The sequence below is a fragment of the Musa acuminata genome, chromosome BXJ1-3 (genome assembly GCF_036884655.1).
Source record: "Musa acuminata AAA Group cultivar baxijiao chromosome BXJ1-3, Cavendish_Baxijiao_AAA, whole genome shotgun sequence".
Classification (NCBI taxonomy): Eukaryota; Viridiplantae; Streptophyta; class Magnoliopsida; order Zingiberales; family Musaceae; genus Musa; species Musa acuminata.
In genome coordinates this window covers 41,529,690-41,548,888 of record NC_088329.1, presented here as the reverse complement: position 1 = coordinate 41,548,888, position 19,199 = coordinate 41,529,690, and the positions used below count along the sequence as shown (strand labels likewise).

The following is a 19,199-nucleotide window of genomic DNA, read 5'->3' as shown; positions in this document are numbered from 1 at the left end:
CTACCATGGCCGCAGAACTCCGGACCAAGATGCTTGATCCCATCCAGTCCTTGCATTTCTAGGTGAGTAAGGAAGCGCAGCCGTCCCAGAGGTGGGAGGAGGCTGCAGTTGCAGTAGTGCAAGTACATTTTCGTAAGGCTAGAGAAAACTGGATCTCCTACCCAGCTGAGGAACCTGCTGCCATTGTAGCCTTCTATATGAAGCTCTTTGAGGCTCTCATGTGGTTGCAGGCATTCGAGTATGTCCTCATCTCTAAAGCTGCCCGCACTGTGAGCGTTCCATTCTAGTTGCAGCTTCTGCAGATGTTGTTTGTAGCTCAATCTGGCCTGTCTTGCTTCTTCGGCATCGGCCACATTCTCCAGATTCAAAACGCAGAGACTTCCTCGGATCTCCGTCATATCTTTCAGCTCCGATATCCTATGTCCGATCTGCTGATGAATCTTGAATATAGGCAGTTCCTGGAGGCAGGTCAGTTTCCCAATCCCAGCCACACTCGAGATCAGTCTGCTGTCTTCTTCCAGATGCCGTAGGTTTATCAGATTGGTTATCCCTTTGGGTAACCCCAGAAACACTCTCTCTGTCTCAAGGTCTGCAAACTATAGAGCTTGCTAATTGATTCAGGCAACCTTGCAATGGCAGTGGCAGTCAGATCCAGGTACCGGAGATGCACTAAGTTGCCGATGGTTTCGGGCAATTCTTCGAGGAAACTGTCACTGAAATCCAGCACGCGTAGGTATTTCAAACGTAGAAATAGATCCGGTGGAATCTGGATGACACTGGAATTGAATCCATATAGTGTGACAAGCGTGCGCAAGCTTCTGAATCCAAACTCTGAATCCAAACAATGCTTCTAATGAGATAGGCAGTGAATCTTCGGAGGTCAATGAAAGATGGCGAACCTTGGATTCCCTGCAGCCTACAGTCTTATGCAATGAAACGTGTTGAGATTCGATTCATAGTTATCTATCTAGATAGTTATCATGATTTAGTGGTTACAGGATGATTTCAACAACCACCTCAATCATGATCTAGTAGTTATAGGATGATTTCAATAACTACCACAATCATGATCTAGTAGTTATAGGGTGGTTATAACTAGGTCTTATAAATAGGACCATAGTTCATGAAATAAAAATATAGAGAGTGTGTGCACTTGAGAATATCTTGTAAGTGTTCTTGTCAATCCTCCTGTTTTTAAATACTACATTAGTTTTCTTGAATCGAAATGATTCTTTTTACTCGTATCGTAATATTCTATTTTTTCCTTGCTCCTCCATCCCCAACATTTGTATGCAGATGACGAAATCAGGTTGAGGGAGAATAGAAAGAAGGACTCAAAGACATTGTTCTTCATTCAACGAGCTGTACATGAGATGATCTTCTGAAGAATTGCAGTAGCGATAACCTCAAAGCAAGCTTGGTTGATACTTTAAAATGAATTTCAAGGCTCATCAAGGGTGATTACGGTAAAATTTCAAACCCTTCGTCGTGAGTTTGAATTTTTGTTCATGAAAAGTAATGAATCGGTGCAAGATTTTCTTTCTCGAGTAATTGAAATTGTTAGTCAAATGAAATTTTATGGTGAACATCTTCCTAATCATATAATTGTTGTAAAAGTTTTGAGAATTTTAACTCCGAAATTTGATCATGTTATTGTCGCAATTGATGGGTCAAAAGATTTATCTACTAACTACTAGATCATGTTGTTGCCGCAATTGAGGAGTCAAAAGATTTCTCAAATGCACGCACTCTCTATATCCTAGGACATAGTTATAACCATCCTATAACTTATTGAAATCATTCTATAACTTTAGATCATGATTGATTGAGGTGGTTGTTGAAATCATCCTGTAACCACTAAATCATGATAACTATCTAGATAGATAACTATGAATCAAATCTCAATAATCCCCCTTGATTTATAGTTGTATATACCGATTTGCGATATAAAATAAACATGCTTTTGAACTGGAAGCGATTTGGTGAGGATATCTGTAACTTATTCATCTGTTCCGCAACACTTCATTGTTATGGCTCCACTTGCTATAAGATATCGGATGAAATGATAGCGTATCTCTATATGCTTCGTTCTTCCATGAAACGTTGGATTCTTCGTCAAGAACAAAAAGAAGCAACGGAAATATTTTGTGACAATAAAGTCACAATTACAATGATGAAGAATCTAATATTTCATGGAAGAACGAAGCATATAGAAATACGCTATCATTTCATCCGAGATCTTATAGCAAGTGGAGTCATAACAATGAAGTATTATGGAACAGATGAACAAGTTACGGATATTCTCACTAAATCGCTTCCAATTCAAAAGCATGTTTATTTTATGTCGCAAATCAGTGTATGCAATTATGAATCAAGGGGGAGTGTTAAGATTTGATTCATTGTTATCTATCTAGATAGTTATCATGATTTAGTGGTTACAGGATGATTTCAACAACCACCTCAATCATGATCTAACTAACATAATCATGATCTAGTAGTTATAATGTAGTTATAACTAGGTCCTATGAACACTTGAGAATATCTTGTAAGTATTCTTATCAATCCTCCTGTTTTTAAATACTACATTAATTTTCTTGAATCGAAAGGATTCTTTCTACTCGTATCATAATATTCTGTTTTTTCGTTGCTCCGCCGTCCCAACAAAACATTCGTCGATAGAGACGGACATGCATCGTCGAAGTACTCAGCTCCTGTGTCTTCCATCTGCTTCGTACCCTGGTGTTGCAGGAATCCTTGCCCCATCCAGATTTTGACCAGCTTATCTTTGTCGAACTCGTAACCTTTCTGAAATATGGAGCAGTAGGAGAAGCATTGTTTCAGATGCGAGGGGAGCGTCTGATAGCTCAACTTGAGAGGTGGCAAGATGTCGTTCTCATTCGCCGGCAACTCCCAGAACTCACTTTTCAAGATCTTCCGCCAGTCGACCTCATCTCGTCTCGCGAACAACATGCTTCCTATGGTTTTGGCCGCCAATGGTATGCCGTCCAGCTTCGATACGATCTCCTTCCCAATGGCTTGCAGTTTGTGGTTCCCGGCGAATTCTCCTCCGGCAAATGCGGACCTCCTAAAGAGGGTCCAACTGGCATCCTTCGATAGCCTCTTCAAATGGTAGGGAGGCACTGTGCCCATGATTTGTGCAACCCGTTTGATCCGTGTCGTGATCACCACTTTGCTCCGGCTCCTACCGGCGTTCAGGGGAAGGCGTGTTCTGTCCCAGTTAGCACGGACCTCATTCCAGACGTCGTCGAGTATGAGCAAGAACCTCTTTCCTCTCAATTCCTCCACCAGAGTCTCCTGCAGCATGTTTAGGTCGGTGAGATCGGATTTCTTCTTGGTTGCAGCTTCTACCATCGACTTGGTGAGCCTGACGGCGTTGTAGTTGCAGGAGACAAACACCCACATCTTGAGATCGAAATGATTGGTCACCCTTGCGTCGTTGTAGACTTCTGAGCCAGCGTCGTCTTCCCGAGACCCCCGAAGCCGACGATGGGAAGGACCGGCAAGTTCCTCGAGGAAGACTCTTGAGACACCAAGAATCTTACAATCTCATCCCGGTCTTCCTCTCTGCCGAGCACGTTCGACTCATCCACCAGTGAGCTCGTCGGCGGCCGACGAAGACTTTCGGTTCTGCTGGTACCGTCGGTCAGCTCTCGGAGTTGAAGGTTGTCTCGCTCTTTCGCCATCTCATCGAGTTTCTTCCTGATCTCCATGATCTGATGCGCCATCCTGCTGCGGAACAGGGCATGTCTCAAGCCGAAACAAGAAGAGAAGACACGGAACACCTGCCAGGTTCGTTCTCCACCCTCCACCTTACGCCGCAGGGCTCGGAAGTTGAACGCATCCAGCAAGTCATCGGCTTCGTAGGCAATGTCTTTGAGGTGCCGAAGCCAATCACGCACGGCAGCGTTCCTGATTTGCTTCTCCTCAGCGTCCTCCAGCACGGCGTGGATGGTGTCGAGCGTGCGGGAGAGCTTGTTCAGCTCCTTGCTGACTCCGAGGATCAATCCCAGCTCCTGGCGAGCGGCGATGAACGCCCTCTCGAGCACCACCTGCATGAAGGCCGACAACACGGAGTCTGCCGACATGATGCAAGAACTTGCTGGTGCTACGCGCCTCGCTTAGATTTGCCTCTCTCTTCCGAAGATCGATACCTGATCTTGAACCGGTAAAGACGCCCATCGACCTCTCGTTGTTCAAGATGTGCATGATAATGCCTCGTTGACTGACTTCCTCTTGATGCTGATATAATAATATCTCGTCGACATGACTCATCTCTTCTCCACTCTCTGCCTCGGTGCTGGTGCTACAAAGCTTAACGGAGGATCATTCCATGCTCACGGGAACTTTCCCTCAAATAACTGGATAAACTCATAGTTCACTGCGAAGACCAGGTGAGATGGGACGTCGATGGTGGCATCTTCGGGTGCAGATCCTGGTCGGTCACACTACAAGATAAGGATGAGTTGGCTGATGACGAAGACCAATTCAATCTTTGGTCTTAGATTTCCGTTGATAGGACGAATGCTAAGCCATACTCGTCCTCATCCTGCCCACCTCCTCGTTCTCATTTAGGTGTTTTTATATCTCAGGTTATCACTCTATTTTATCTCAATTAGTCTAGTACATAATGCCACGAACTCTACTACCATCCGCACTCATCGAGATTCCAACATCTTAAGAGCGCTTGATGCCCATCGAACCGTCGGTCGAGAGGATACTTCGGTCCTCGATTGTGAAATTCAACGAATTATAATACCCCCACTCTGCCTCATCTAGATCCGAAACCTAGTTAGTGAACTCGACGGAGGATTTATTATAAATATAACTACGAAAGATGGATAAATATTTGAATGAGATACAATGAGAGTTCCAACAATCAAAATGGGAGGCGTTGGTCGACTTCACTTCAAGTTGGTCATCGTTCATCTAAAAAATCTAAGAGAAATTGATTCCAGCAAGCTTTTGTCCCTTATCCTTGAAGCGTTCAATGGTAACACCGACCCGATGGAGCACATTGTAGCATTCCGTATCTGGATATTATTATATGACACCTCGGATGCCTTAATATGCCATGCCTTCCTGACCATATTAAGAGGCATGACATGAGAATGGTACTATCGCCTGAAGTTGCTTTTTATTTACTCTTTCGCCTAGCTAGCAAGAGAATTTGAATTTCACTTTCTCGAGAATATATGACCTTGACCTTCAAGAACAATACTCCTCGGAGTCGGGCAAGAGGAGGAAAAAAACAATCATAGATTTTGTTACTTAGTTCATAAATAAGATTCGATGCATAGTAGATGTCTATTCATCACTCATAATGTAGATATTCATGATGGGACTTAATCTCTCTTGCATTTTTTGATTATTGATAGAGAGGTCACCACTACTATACTCAAGGCACTTCACTGAACTAATCAATATATTGCCACAAAGGCAATGGTCTCAAGTATGAGGAGTCACGTAAGAGGCCAAAGCAAGAACGGTCACAATCAACCCTAACCCCGAGGTCATCAGAACGGAAAAGAAATAAATAACCCGAGTTACCTCACCCAAGGCCTAAGCTGACCCATCTAAATATGACTAGAGTCAATTCTTCCTATAGATAAAGGAGAAGGGGCTCTAAAGAGACCCTCACCCAATGAAGACCTCGTTAGTAAAAAAGAGATAAGTCCAAGTACTATCGGTTCCATTGAGATTACAATCATGACACTAAAGAATATTGTAACCTGAAAAAGTATATTGAAGAGCTCATATGACATAGGCACCAACTCCTTAGGTCGTAAGCTTTATGCTTAAGCTATCATTGAAAATATCGAATCTCGGATTTTGATTATGAAATCAATTGATGAAGTTATGATCTAATATGCGTTTTGAGTAACGTGGGAATAATTTCGATCATAGAAAGTTAATTTGATTAAAGCGGGAAGAATCAGACATTAGGCCGGAGTGAACATGTCAAAAGATTGGACTTCGAGCCGAAGGATCGGTCGATGTGCCGGCATAAGGTCTTCGTGCCATGAGTTCAAGCATCAAGCCGAAGGATCAAACATTGCGCCAAAGAGATCGGATGTTGCGGAAAGTCAACATGTTGATTGGACAATACGTCGAAGGAGAGGACGATGCGCCGAAGGATCAAACGAGCTGCCAAATAAACCAGTGACATGCCGGACAACAATGGAACTATGCTTTGTAATAATTTATCTAGATCGAAGTAGTTTAAAGGGCTAATTGAGTTAGTTTCGAGTATAACCATGATAACTCAATTAAGGACTAATTGGGCCTTAATTGGGGTTATTTTGGGCCAAGTGGAAGGCTCATTTAGTGACCCTTAGTTGGCCCAAGCGATGACACCCCGAGCCCTGAGGCTTGGCCTCCCAAGCTATTTGGGCGGTGGTACCACCCAGTCTGGCAATAGTACTGCTAGAGCCCAATCTCCGAAGCCCTGTCAGGCAGTGGTACCACCTAGTGTTAGTGTTAGACTAGGTAGTGGTACCGCCCAGTGTCAGACTGACAGGCGGTGGTACCGCTAGTTGTCGGTCCGACAAGTGATAGTAGCGCTCGGTACTGACGGTGATACCGCCAGTATCTTGAAAACCCAGGATGAGGCTGTTTTGGCTCTAAATTTAAATCCATTTGGGGCCTATAAATACCTCACTCATCCCTACTTAGTTTACATAAGAACTGAAAATAAAAACATGAGAAAATACTATTGTAATCTAGTGAGAATTCCCCTCATCTTCTCTAAGTTTAATTTCAATTTAAGGAAGGGGTGGGAGACTTGTAAATATTATCTCGTAACTCGTGAAAAGGAGAAAAGGGTTGTAAGAGGGTAATTAATCTTCACCCATTGAAAAAAGATCGACAGTAGAAACCGGTGGCCTCGACGGAAGAGGAATTGAGAGTGGACATAGGTCATGACGACCGAACCACTATAAATCCGATGTGCCCCTTTTCTCTTCTTCATTGTTTATCTTTATTGCTTACTTATTTTGTTGCTCACTCTACCTTGCACCTACTTTAAGTCGAGCACACTCAATATTGGTTTTCATCGAACGAGATTTTGATGAATCAACGAAGTTTTCCTTAAGCACTAATTCACCCCCCCCCCCCCCTCTCTTAGTGTCAATTTCAATCCAAATATAAAAGTGCTTGAGGACAATGGGAAACCCAAATATAACTTTCAAGAAGGAAAAGGTAGAGTGCCTTGACCCAAATCATGATAATATCTTGGTGGTCTCTGTGAGGATGAATAATACCCGAGTGAAAAGGATCATGATCAACACAGGTAGCTATGTCAATATTTTTTACTTTAATATTTTTCAGAAACTTGGGCTATCAACTAATAACCTTACCTCATTAACTTCTTCGCTAATGAGGTTTATTGGCGACTCTATCTCCCCTTCGAGATTGTGAACATCTAAGTCATATTCGGATACAAGTCATACTTCAAAACAATATTGACTAAATTCACGGTGATGAATATCCTCTTGATATTCATCACCGTGAATTTACCAAATAGTGAGGGCGATGTTGTTAATTTACCAAATAGTGATAAAGTTTCAGACAAGAGTCTGTATCAAAGAGCTAAGAAGCAACCCAAGAGACTCATGCTAGTGTTACTTGACGACAATTTCTCTATCGAACAAAGCCTAACCTGAAAAATTTGACATGAACAGATATACTTCAAACAACTCTACATCGATAGATCTAAACAATATTAGCGATATCTTCTTGTAACATGTCGTTAGTTCTTTGAGTCCAAACACCTCGGGCAAGGTGAATTCGAAAAAATCTAGAGCAAACTTTCTTACAAATTATTTCTCCAAGATATTAAATCAGACATAGCATATGAATTATATATATATATATATATATATATATATATATATATATATATATATATATATATATATATATGGGCATCGACCATTACTTGAAAAATACACAATTTTTTTTTCAATAAACTAGATATTAAAAAATATTTTTATATTGATATTTAAAGCATAAAACTAAAAACCAAGAAAGATGCTCGAGAATATCTTGGCAAGAAATTTTATTAGAAGTTCATTGTGATTTCTTATACATATGGAACATCTCCATCAATTTCATTTCCGAAATAAATGTATAATTCTCGTACGCTCCAACACTTTTAATTTGTCTTAGAGTTTATCTTCACGACTCGGAATCTAAATTATTCGTATATCAAAGAAATATGCCCATTGTTCCTTGTACTCATCATCTCATTGGAGCTCTCCAATAAATTTACTCCATTTTGATGCAACATGAATTCCTCCTTTTTTTGACATCCTTATCTTGGAAGAACATTGCATCTACATGATAGATAGAAAGGAACACAAAGCAGAAGCACTTTGTGACATGATACAAAGTAATCCTTCGCATATTCCTCTTCTCTTTTCTGATTTGATTCTTCTCCCCACCACGTCTTTCGAGAAACCTCACTGTCCTTTGATGCCTTCATTCATGTAGCATAATATGATAATATTTTGATTGGATAATCGGTAATCTTAGAAGTTTAAATTGTTAGGAAAGAATCCAATATTATTTTTTTGCATGTCCAAATTAGATTAGATTAGGTTTGAAGCATAGATCAAAACGTTGTAGTATAATTCAAGAGAAGGACATCGCAAAATTATCAATTAAATATGAGACAAAATATAGAGGGACAAATACAAGCTTTATATTCCGGTCTTTTTGTTGAAACATTGATGGAATGCAATGCTTAGTAAAATCGTATCAACAAATTTTGAGAGAAAATATATAATGAATAAAAAAATTAAGATTCAAGACTTTTATTTTAAGGTTATCCTTCTTTTTTTTATTATTTATCATCATTCTAATGCATAAAAAAAACTCTTAATCAATTATTGATGAAAGAAATATTTTGTTTTAAGATTTATTTTCATTTCTTATCCTTACTCATGTTTCATTATTTTTTGAAACAAATTTTTGAAAAAAATTTATATTTTCGAAAAATCTTCGCATAACATTCTAACTTTCAAAAATTTTCGTAAATAATATCTTATCATATAAAAAGATAATTTTATCCTTAATCTTATTGGACCCCATCTTGGTCTGAACCATGCACATCTATCTCTACTGTGTCAGAAATGATGAGTCTGACAAAATTATTATTTATAAAAAATATATTTTATAAAAATATTTAAAAAATTAGGATGTTAGTTTATATTTTGGATTGGTTGATAGATAAAAAAAATTTCATGTATTAGGTAAAAAGATACTATTAGAAAATTTTAGGAAATGAGTGAGGCTTCTCTCTTAAAAAAATCTAAAAAGAAATTCTTTTATAATTTCATTATAAAAATAATATTTATCTTACGGTAACCTCACATAAGGGTGACCATATCCAAAAAGACACCGACTTTTACCGATTTACGCGGCGACTAGAGCAACCGCGACGAGGAAAGCGGTCCGCGTCGATGGCTCCCTGCCGACTCCACCACTGTCCGTCCGATCATCATCAGCCAGCGAGATCGTCTGGTGCACGGATATTGAGGGACACATACCGCATCATCACCGCCCATTTCTGCTGAGTCGAAGGAGGGAGACGTCTGCCGCCAGTGAGTAATTTCATTTTGGTCCCTGACCAAAGTCAAATTTCTACGAACGTTCAGTTTCAGATGTTACTTACGTTTACATTTCTACCCCTGGAAAGGGGCGATGTACCGACACGTATGATGCATGCACAATTTGTGAATGTTCAGGGTTGAAATCAGAAAATTCCCTTTTCTTCCACAACAGAACGGCAAAAAGGCCGGATTTTTACGAGTGAATACTGGGAAGTTCGATTCCGTGGAGAGAGAGAGAGAGAGAGGGGGTCCGTGGACACTAGCTTTGGGCTCAAGCCATTTGCTTTACCCTGTTTGGCGGTTTTGGTGTCGCCGCAAGGGGAAAAGGAGAGATGATCTGGATGAGTATGTGGGTTTGAAGAGATATCGTCCTACGACCAGGAACAGCAGCCGAGCGGTGGGTTCTTGTCTCTTTGGGACTGAGGCCGATCGATCTTGTTATCTACCCTCATTTATTGCGAGATTTGGGGGTCGGATTGATTGCAACTGAGTGTGAAATCGGCGGACAAAAAAAAATTAAATCTTTCGCTGTTTCCTCGAGGAAAAATCTGATATTTTTTTCCCCTTGGTTTTGGTAGCGAAAGAACAATCCGCCGTAACTGCTGTCGATCGGCAAAAAGACCTGTACCCATTTGATTTTTCCCGTCACCGGACTCGGAATTGGCGATCAAGATTCGATCTTGGAGTCGATTCCTGACCGGGAACTGCCTGATTGAGACGGATTTAGCCTCGTAGACATCGGATCGCTCTCCGCCGGTGTTCTGGCCGCCGGAGCTCGGGCCGTCGCCGCCATGGCGAGCTCGTCCAGCTCGGTTGATTACTGGAGGAGGTTCTTCCGGAGCGCCAATTCTGATATCTTCGAGGTCATCGAGCAAGCGATCCTCGTGGCGGCGTCGGATTACCCCCAGCAGTTCCGGAGCAGGAGGGATCAGATCGTGGAGAAGATCTTCACCGCGCTGCTGCCGCGGTGCTTCGGCTGTGACCGGGTCGAGCTGCGAGGGGCCGAGGGTGAGGAAGGGCACGGCAGCGTGCGGAGGGTCGGAGAGAAGGACAGCAAGGTGGACAGCAGCAACGACGGGCCCGAGTTCTCGAATCGGGTGGTGAGCAACTACTCGTACGACGAGGCAGAGGCGCTCACGGAGGAGATCGAAGAGGAGGGTCAAATCGTTGGCGAGGTCATGAGGATCAAGGAGATCCTTGCCAACCATCATGAGGAGGTTTGTTCATGCCTTCTTTTCTTGCATATTGCTTTGCCTTCGATTACTAATGCATTACGAATCCAAGAACTCATTTTGTATGCATCTATTGGGTTCAATTCGAGTAAGATTGTTGTGCTATTTCTTGCATCATTTAGGCGATTAGCTGCCTGTGCTTAAACTTGTTGGTGCTTCTTTGCAGTCTGATAATTTCTTGTTCGAGTCACTGAGGAGGCTGCAATTGATGGAGCTTTCTGTTGATGTCTTGAAGGTGTTGATTTGACATTCCTCTTTATTCGGTTTGTTCCGTGCCGGGCTTAGGATAAGGATACATAAATTTAGGTCCATATTATTCTAATACCTCATTGATTTTTTTTGTTTTCCTTTGGTCCTTAGGCGACCGAGATTGGAAGGGCTGTCAATGGCCTCCGTAAACACAACTCAAAGCAAATTCGCCACCTAGTTCGTGCTCTCATCGAGTGAGTTTCTTTGCTGTATTGTAATTTCGGATGATGGCAAAGCAAATGATACATTTGATCAAGTTTGCATACTGATTTTAATCTCGTGAATGGGTACAAATTTATGTTATCATTTTTTTTCCCCTGTAAAAAGTTTGTGATCCCTGCTTTCTTGATGCTTTTTCTATTATGTTTTGGCTTAGGTCAAGTGTATGATTGTACTCTCTTTGAGGGGGGGCAGTTTTTAGTCTTCTTTCACTACCTACAATCCAATTTTAGTTTCTACTAAATTTGCCTGCAACACTATGTATTTTAGATTTAACATTGTATGGAAACATCTCCGTCGTACCTGAATCAGAAATCGCTTCTTCGATTCTCTTGCATTAGATGCTGGAAATTCTTTCGCCTGTTCAGTGTCAAATTTTACACTTCCATCCATATGTGGAATCAGAAAAAAGGAAACAAAAAAAATACACCTTTTTTTTAGTTCAAGGTGCATACCGATCCTTTGGAGACATTTCTAATTGCTCTGGTATGTGTTTGCATTGCAGTGGTTGGAAGGTTTTGGTTGATGAATGGGTCAGGGCTACTGCTGCCATTGCCGGTATACTATATATTTGTTTCATTTCTAGCGTCGCCCTATATTATATGATCTCGTGCGGGCAACTATGAACCTATGATTGACAGATAACTCCCCGGACTCTGTAAATCCTTCTGTCGTGGATGATGAGGATGGCCTTCCTTCTCCCCCGTTAGATGAAGGAGCTCTATTCGCCACTCAGACAACTTCCATCCAGCTCTCCGAGGTATAATAGAAAATGTCTTGAGTGTTGTCCCTTTACTTATTGCGATTAGTCCAATCTCCACCTTTGCATGCACTAACTGTTCCTGTTGTATGTCTTCACTCTTGGGATGTCAAGTTCTTTGATGGAATGGATGACGACGGAAGTGAGTACTTTGTCTTGCCCGTTTACCTTCTGGTTTTCCCTTCTTGTTGAGTTCTCCGGTTTAATAATATCATCCTTCTGCTGGCAATTTGCTGCAGATTTTCGAAATAATGGGGAGTTTCACAAGAGGTGGGAACATGGAAGACGACCTACAGAGAATCATGAATCATTAAGGAAACAGCAGCCGATGCAACAACCTTTTACTCGAGAAGAAAAAGTGGAGATGAAACAAGATCCGGAGCAGTCTATTTTTGCAGAAGGGGTGGGACACTCGAGGCGGCAAGAACCACATCGATCAGCTACCCCAGATGAGAAGCTAAGAAGACAAGAACCACAAATGAGGCAATCAAAGCCACATGAGATCTGTCTCGGGCAAGCAAAGTCCCAAAACGTTCTACCCAAGCAAAGCAACCCTGTGATTTCTGAATCTGGGCCCGGAAGACCAGTTAAAATTGGCATTGAGCAAAAAGTATGCAACGAAGCGAAATTTAAACAGCCACGAGACAACGCTGCACTTCAAAGGAAGCCACCGATGATCCCACGGGATGTAAGTTCAGCCAAACACAAAATCTATGATAGGTTCTAAAGAGCTCGAAGTCTAAGCTTTTCCATCTTCTGTTAGAAATCAAAGTACTCTGAAGAAGCTCCCGTTCAGGCTAAGCTGGAAGCCACAAAACGGAAGCTTCATGAAGGATACCAGCAAGCCGAAAATGGTTTGTTTAACTTCAATCTATTGCTTCGAATATTTATCATAGTGCAATTTAAGAAGTTAGATTTCATCGATGCCTTATGTTTCATTTGATGCAGCAAAAAAGCAGCGAACGATACAAGTAATGGAGTTACATGACATTCCAAAGCAGGCACACAACAGGCATCCTATTCTGAAATCCAGAAACCACCTGAGGAATTGGGCAAATGGGCGGCACTAGTTCCGTCGATTATGTTCGAGCTGAGCTCAGTCGCAAACACTAAACCCAAAAATTTTCCTGATAGATAATTAAGTCGAATTAATAACATATCACCATGCGATGATGAGTTGACAAAATGGATTTACAGAAGCTGGAGAGGGCCATAAGAAACTGATTGTACATTTTGGTTCATTTGAGATAAACTGCTGAAAAAAATGTATAGAATTCGACAGATCATCGCTCGTTTCTGTTTCTTGATCTCTTTTTCTCGGTCTCTGTATGACATAAAGTAACATATCTTACTTAACATGCAAAATGAGCATTTTTTCTGTTGCAAATGGCATCGACTGATTCTTGCATGTGTAACTATTACATCGATTGATGGTTATATTAGGAGGACCAATGGAGACAGTGCTAAGATCATGCTGTTCCTCGTTACTGGCTGTTCAGTGCTGCCTCAAGAAATGGTTTCTGGATGAATTGATCGATGAAGAGGACATATCACTTTTTTGTGATCGACTTTGGCTTTGGGAATTGTTTGGTAGGTTTAGATCTACTGTTCTCGAGTGAAACCACCATGAAAAATTACATCCTGCAAATAACTTTGCGTCTCCTGATCTCTGTTCTGTTCCTATCAAAGCTAATGGCATCAAGTGCCGGAACCATAGCAAAGCAGATGGCCACCAACCATTCTAATCACAGCCTTGTGGCCTCAAAACCCCATTACGAAACCAGAAGAACCTGTGAAGTCGTATTTACTTCACAGGCACGGAAGACGAGAGTCTGAAATGTCTGCTAAAGCGATGACATTTAGACCTTTCTTTCAGGGAAATAGGAGAGGGAAAACATGGAGGAATGGACTTATGACCAATGACCATGATCACGCGGGCACGTCTTCTTCCCCACTGCAACTCCCAGTCTTGTCGCCTTCTACCCTCACCGACGCACCATTATTTTCTCAGCCTCTTTCTTTGACTACGGAATGTGGTCTCCTTTCCCACTCTGTTATCAGTCTCTCCTCCGTCCAAGCTTTGCTTACGGAAGTCTGAAGACTTGGCTGGTCCACCACGAACAGGGGGTGCACCTTCTCACCTTGTGTTGGTGCTCAGCTCATGAATCTTCTTGGTAAACTACTCGTGTTCATGTCGGCGTTCTCAACCACCTCAGAGTTCAGAGTTCTGCTACCACTAAACGAGGGATCTGTGAAGAAGAATCCATGAGGGATGAAACAGAGTTGGACACGATTCTTGCGATATAGCCTAATTGGAGGTGCAAGAAAGCAGACATTAAAGTTGCAATGGGAAAGCTAAGAGAGAGGATTTGGCTACGTCGGCACATCAAAAGTATTCAATGATGTCAGATCATCCATTTCTGCCGGCCATCCAATTAGGAATTGGAAGGAATGGATGACTTGCGGGGAGAGAATTGCAAGAAATTATCCCAACAAAGAGCTGAGGCATACATCCATAACCCCATCAAATATACTAAAGCACTTCAGACCACTTTGTTGTCATTCAATCATTCAAATAGTTGAGGGGTAGGTGGACAACTGGTAAATGTTCACTAGCAGAGTTATGACTTCATTGAACATTTTTCTCTCTAAAAAAGGCACTTTTGCCAAACAAGAGAGAAAACATCAAGGAGACAATCCATACATGAAATTGATACGAGCCATTGTTTAGTACTACATGCTGCTAAAATTCAACAATTATGACTGAAGTGGTGGGTGTGCACAAATGCTGGTGCTCCTCCTACCCACCAAGAATTGGGCAGTGTTTCTTGTGAGAGAAAAAGATTGCCCCTGTTCAACTACACAATTTGGGAGGCAATAACCCTTGTATGAACTCTGTTGTCGATAGCTTGGTTCATATTGTTGGTCTCCCTGAGGATGCACTGGAGACCTATAAAGATAAATATGGTGAAGCTGAACTCCACCCCTAAGGCCTGGTCTTATAAGCAGTCGCATGCTATGATCCTCATATCAAGAGTAACCATGTGTGCATGTTCTTGGCCACTATGTAGTACCCTGATCTGATTTCTCTAACAAGCATTCATAGACTAGGTCGGGTGTACCAAATATCCTGATACACCAGGCCGAAGATGAGATTGCAAATGACAGTCCATATTCCTTTGCATGCAAAGAATAAGATAACAAACAAAATATAATTGAAACTGGCTTCTATCTCTTATGGCAAACAACAGAAACACATGAAGAATCCACATCGATCAACCACATACCTGATCTGTCCAGTTCCCTCTGTACTGAAGTTAATGCCATCTCCTGATCCCAAAAGACCATATTCAGTTTGCTTTCCGTATGGTTCATGGTATCATATCCTAATTTCACACCAATATCTGAGTCATCAAGTCTCCATAGCCTCGCACCAGCATTCTCATCTAAACCTCTCATAGCAAGATATGCAAAATTCCTGTGTTCCATTTCCGGAGAATTGGTTCCAGTCAGGGACTTGCACTCTGCTGCCACCTTGTGGATATAATCATCATTCCATGTTTTCAAAGAAGATGGAGAGCTCTTCACGAACAACAGCTCTGCATTTTTTGCAATAGCAAAGTCATATGAGGGATTTGGCAGCTCAGGTAATAAACCACTACCTGGAATCATATTGCCATCGATCAACCACAAGTCATAACCAAATTCCAGGCACTTTTGAACTGTAGTGGCTTTGATCCAGATCTCTTTTACGATGTCTGTTTCATGTTCAAGATCTATTGACTTGACTTGTCTAATGCTAGAAACCAACTGACTTGTATCAACTACAGGATATCCTCTCCTGGCAAGGTCAATCAATAACTCTGGAGAGCCACCAAGGAGAATGAAGTTTACCAAACCAACCTTTTCAAGGTTGCAGATCAAGTTTCTAGCAATCCTTTCTGTTGTCTGGTACAAACTTATTACAAATATTGTTTTCTGCTTCAAAGAGTGAAGTATAGATCTGAGTTGATCAAAGTTACTAACAATTCTTCCTGGATGTGTCTCTGTGAAACAGAAATCGTACCATTTTAAGTTCCTTAACGGTGGCAGTTCTGTTAGACTGAAATCAAGAGATTCATCCACCAACAAACTCGAATCAGGACCAACCGTCTTCCCATAGTTTACACCTGCATCCCTGTGAGAGATGCTAAGGGCTCTTTCTTGCTTAAAGTTTGTGTAAAGATTGTAGTACCCACGTGCATGAATGAATTTGATGAACCAAGGAGTCCATATTCTCTCACCAAACCTTTTGTACCATCCTGTAGTCACCTGCAAGCATAGTAAAAAAAAACAAAAAAGGAAAAGAGGCAAGATTCTCATAAGACCCATATGCCAAAATACAAATTAATAGGACAGGAGTAGAATGTACATTCTTGGACAAAGTTAAAAACAAAATCTTAATGTGCCAATAAGGCTCCTTATATTCAGGGGGAAAAAAATCCTTCTATTAAAAGAACTTACACAAAACTATTTTTGCTGCCTGGAACAAGTAAAATTACCATGCCTTGCAGGATTGGTTTGATTTCTTTGGCTTTATGTTCATCATACCACAGACGGAATTCCTTCCAAGGTTTTGGAAAAAGAAGCTGACCCCATGTGCCAACCATCTGGTATAAGAAAATGCGTGTTTCACTGCTCAGTTGCAACTTGTTTCCTTTTTTACCTGCAATATTTGTAAAATGAGAACCAAATGTCGACCATAAGTGACCTTTAACTTCACAAAAAAATGACAAGAAATTAGCCTCAGAAAAGGTGTGAACTGTTATGAAGAAAATAAAGGCAAAAGATGCACTTAAAGAATAGCTTGTACCCTCATATACTACTTGTTAACAGCCTCTTTGATAAATGTTCCACATAGGTAATTTACAAACACAATTTTCAACAGACAACCAAATTTGTCCACTAGTTCAAATCCAATCACCTAGAATTGAAAAAGTGAAGAAATTCCCATTTTATATCAAATAGTTATAAAGTAACTTGGGGATATGGTATTCCAAGAAAAAAATATATATCATAATCACATTTTTAAAAAGAATAAAGAAATACGTAATGTGCATTAAGGGCATTTCATGCAAGAAGGTGAAGCCAACCTTCATCACATAGGAAAGATATATAGGGAGTCCAAAGACTCCAAGCATTTGGAAAAGATTCATCTCTACTGAAAATATTTAACTCTTCACGTCTCCTCTACCACCACATCATTAATGCTTTCTGATCAAACAGAATACAGCAGAAATTTGACAACAATATATACAATAACATGGGAGAAGTAGAGCAGTATTACATGAAGAGTAGGTATGCCCGAAAGGCAATTAACAAAATGCTCAACGTTAATGGAGATGATGCAATTACATTAATATCTATGGATGACATAGTAATAGAAGTTTAAATAGTGCCTTTGTACGTCGTGACAATTGCACCCAAAAAGCAAAAAGTTTCAAATCAAAATCTGACACAATGGCACCAAGATTAACTATATAATCAATTAGAAGAAGCAAATAAGTTCTAATTGGAATACACCACACCTCACAAGCAGGGTTAGGCTGGGATGGAAAGCTAGATAATCTTGACTTCTATTGAATGCCAGGAAAGAAGTGTGTATCCTCAAATACTGTTTTCCACAGGAATCTGTTAGGCTCATAGTGGTAATCTCAGCAAGATTTTTCTCTGTTATTTTTACATTTTGATTGCCAGAAAAATATTTCACAACAAAATCTTCTCGAAGCCATAGTTTAAGTAGAAAATAAACTTAGTATTCTGTAATTACTATTCACTGGAGCACTCCTGTAAGACAAACGAATGATACAGAATCCAAAAAGAAAAAGGAAAAATGGTGCTAAATGTGCAACTTTAACAATCCTAAGTTCTTCAGAATTTATGCATCATGCCATAACTTGCCTAAACTAAGCCCAATTTTTTTAGGTATACTCAATTTTGGTCGGAATTGAAAAGAACTAAATAGCAAAATTGAGTTAGAACCAAGAAAATAAGAGGATTTATCATCATACCAGCAACGAACCTCGGCCGCTGCAGCGATGCCCCGTAGATGGACGCATCGTAGTTCGCCGGGTCGTAGTAGTACTTCAAGATCAGCCGTTTCAGGAACTTATAGTACAGCGGCGACAGCTCGAGGTCATCCTCCACCACGAAAGCGAACTCGTCGTCGGAGCTCGGCCACCAGGCCTCCAGCCACTGGGCCTGGAGCCCGGCGTTGGCCGTCCGGTAGTGAACGATCTTCTCCCCGTGGACCCACCGGAACCGGTCGATAAGATCCAGGATCCGGCGCGACTCCTCCAGCTTGCGGTCGACCGAGGGGGCGGACGATCCATTGGCGGGGCGGAAGTGGTCGACGAGGACGTGGAGGTGGACGCGGTCGCCAGCGTAGTCGGTGGCGGCAAGGGAGCGGAGGCAGCGGCGGAGTGAGTCGATGCGGTCGAATGTGAGGAGTTTGATGATGAAAGTGAAGCGAGGATTAGGATTATGGTTTTCTGAGAGGAGGAGGGAGGAACGGGAGGAGGAGGATGTGGTGGAGTGGAAGGAGAAGAGGAGGAGGAGGGCGGCGAAGGAGAGGAAGAAAAGGAGCGGAAGGAGGGGCCTCCGCTTCGGTTGCATTCTACAGAAAATACCTATTAGGGTTAGGGTTCGAAGGAATCATCCAAAATTCCTTCTTCTGGGAATAATTCTTCTTCTTCTTCTTCCTCCTTGCTTCGGAGCGCATCGATGGAAGCGTCGGAGATCGATCTCAGATTTACGCGTTCATTCGTTCATCTGCTGTCTTCCCCTCTCGATTCAATAGGTCGGGTTAAATGTAATCACTACGTGATTCAACTCGAGCTCGGGTTGGGTCTCCGTCCATCAGTATTGCAAGTGCTTTAACATTCGCACACGACGACGATGGACGCCACCGACATCCGTGCGAGTGTACCAAGGAAATAGCTTTGACTTGACATCGCTGAGGTCCGTCCATCTTCCGGGATCGTTATTCTTCCAGGTTCGCTCATGATTTTGATGGGCGTTGTTAAGATTCGTGCGCTGACCCTCATGATTTTGATGGGCGTTGTTAAG

General features: G+C 41.6%; 3 protein-coding genes across 6 annotated transcripts; 1 reads left to right on the top strand and 2 right to left on the bottom strand.

The window, feature by feature from the left end:
* LOC135638942 (putative disease resistance RPP13-like protein 1) lies at nt 1-3,423 on the bottom strand. The gene is made up of 3 exons (XM_065152554.1): nt 2,688-3,423; nt 162-589; nt 1-102 (listed from the first exon to the last, which is right to left on the bottom strand). Exons 1-3 carry the CDS (start codon nt 3,421-3,423, stop codon nt 1-3), a joined length of 1,266 nt encoding a protein of 421 aa, XP_065008626.1.
* Nucleotides 3,424-9,843: 6,420 nt separating this feature from the next.
* On the top strand, nt 9,844-13,393 carry LOC135631450 (probable mediator of RNA polymerase II transcription subunit 26b). Its single transcript, XM_065139141.1, has 9 exons — nt 9,844-10,849; nt 11,031-11,099; nt 11,225-11,307; nt 11,838-11,890; nt 11,974-12,092; nt 12,207-12,234; nt 12,332-12,780; nt 12,856-12,946; nt 13,041-13,393. The coding sequence occupies exons 1-9, from the start codon at nt 10,424-10,426 to the stop codon at nt 13,160-13,162; spliced, it is 1,440 nt and encodes a 479-aa protein (XP_064995213.1). The 5' UTR covers nt 9,844-10,423; the 3' UTR covers nt 13,163-13,393.
* A 673-nt stretch (nt 13,394-14,066) lies between these two features.
* Nucleotides 14,067-18,936, bottom strand: LOC103978875 (uncharacterized). Of its 4 annotated transcripts, none has more exons than XM_018823774.2 (4): nt 18,143-18,936; nt 16,634-16,797; nt 15,380-16,403; nt 14,067-14,341 (listed from the first exon to the last, which is right to left on the bottom strand). In XM_018823774.2, the coding sequence occupies exons 1-4, from the start codon at nt 18,744-18,746 to the stop codon at nt 14,247-14,249; spliced, it is 1,887 nt and encodes a 628-aa protein (XP_018679319.2). In that variant the 5' UTR covers nt 18,747-18,936; the 3' UTR covers nt 14,067-14,246. The 4 variants fall into 4 exon arrangements, with proteins under 4 accessions (XP_018679319.2, XP_064995185.1, XP_064995202.1 ...); XM_065139113.1 differs by lacking the exon at nt 14,067-14,341 and adding an exon at nt 14,622-15,269 and having other exon boundaries at nt 18,143-18,935; XM_065139130.1 differs by lacking the exon at nt 14,067-14,341 and adding an exon at nt 14,622-15,222 and having other exon boundaries at nt 18,143-18,935.
* Between the last annotated feature and the right edge of the window lie 263 nt (nt 18,937-19,199).

What these genes read in the sequence shown, in the direction of transcription:
- LOC135631450 (XM_065139141.1), top strand. Translation starts at nt 10,424, where the DNA reads ATGGCGAGCTCGTCCAGCTCGGTTGATTACTGGAGGAGGTTCTTCCGG. An exon ending in TTTCTGTTGATGTCTTGAAG is followed by an intron (nt 11,100 to 11,224) that starts GTGTTGATTTGA and finishes TTTGGTCCTTAG; the next exon opens with GCGACCGAGATTGGAAGGGC. An exon ending in GGCTACTGCTGCCATTGCCG is followed by an intron (nt 11,891 to 11,973) that starts GTATACTATATA and finishes TATGATTGACAG; the next exon opens with ATAACTCCCCGGACTCTGTA.
- LOC135638942 (XM_065152554.1), bottom strand. Translation starts at nt 3,423, where the DNA reads ATGTGGGTGTTTGTCTCCTGCAACTACAACGCCGTCAGGCTCACCAAG. An exon ending in TGAGTACTTCGACGATGCAT is followed by an intron (nt 590 to 2,687) that starts GTCCGTCTCTAT and finishes TATAGTTTGCAG; the next exon opens with ACCTTGAGACAGAGAGAGTG. An exon ending in GCAGCAGGTTCCTCAGCTGG is followed by an intron (nt 103 to 161) that starts GTAGGAGATCCA and finishes CTGCAACTGCAG; the next exon opens with CCTCCTCCCACCTCTGGGAC.
- LOC103978875 (XM_018823774.2), bottom strand. Translation starts at nt 18,746, where the DNA reads ATGCAACCGAAGCGGAGGCCCCTCCTTCCGCTCCTTTTCTTCCTCTCC. An exon ending in AACCAATCCTGCAAGGCATG is followed by an intron (nt 16,404 to 16,633) that starts GTAATTTTACTT and finishes CTATGCTTGCAG; the next exon opens with GTGACTACAGGATGGTACAA. An exon ending in GAGGGAACTGGACAGATCAG is followed by an intron (nt 14,342 to 15,379) that starts GTATGTGGTTGA and finishes TCTTCTTCACAG; the next exon opens with ATCCCTCGTTTAGTGGTAGC.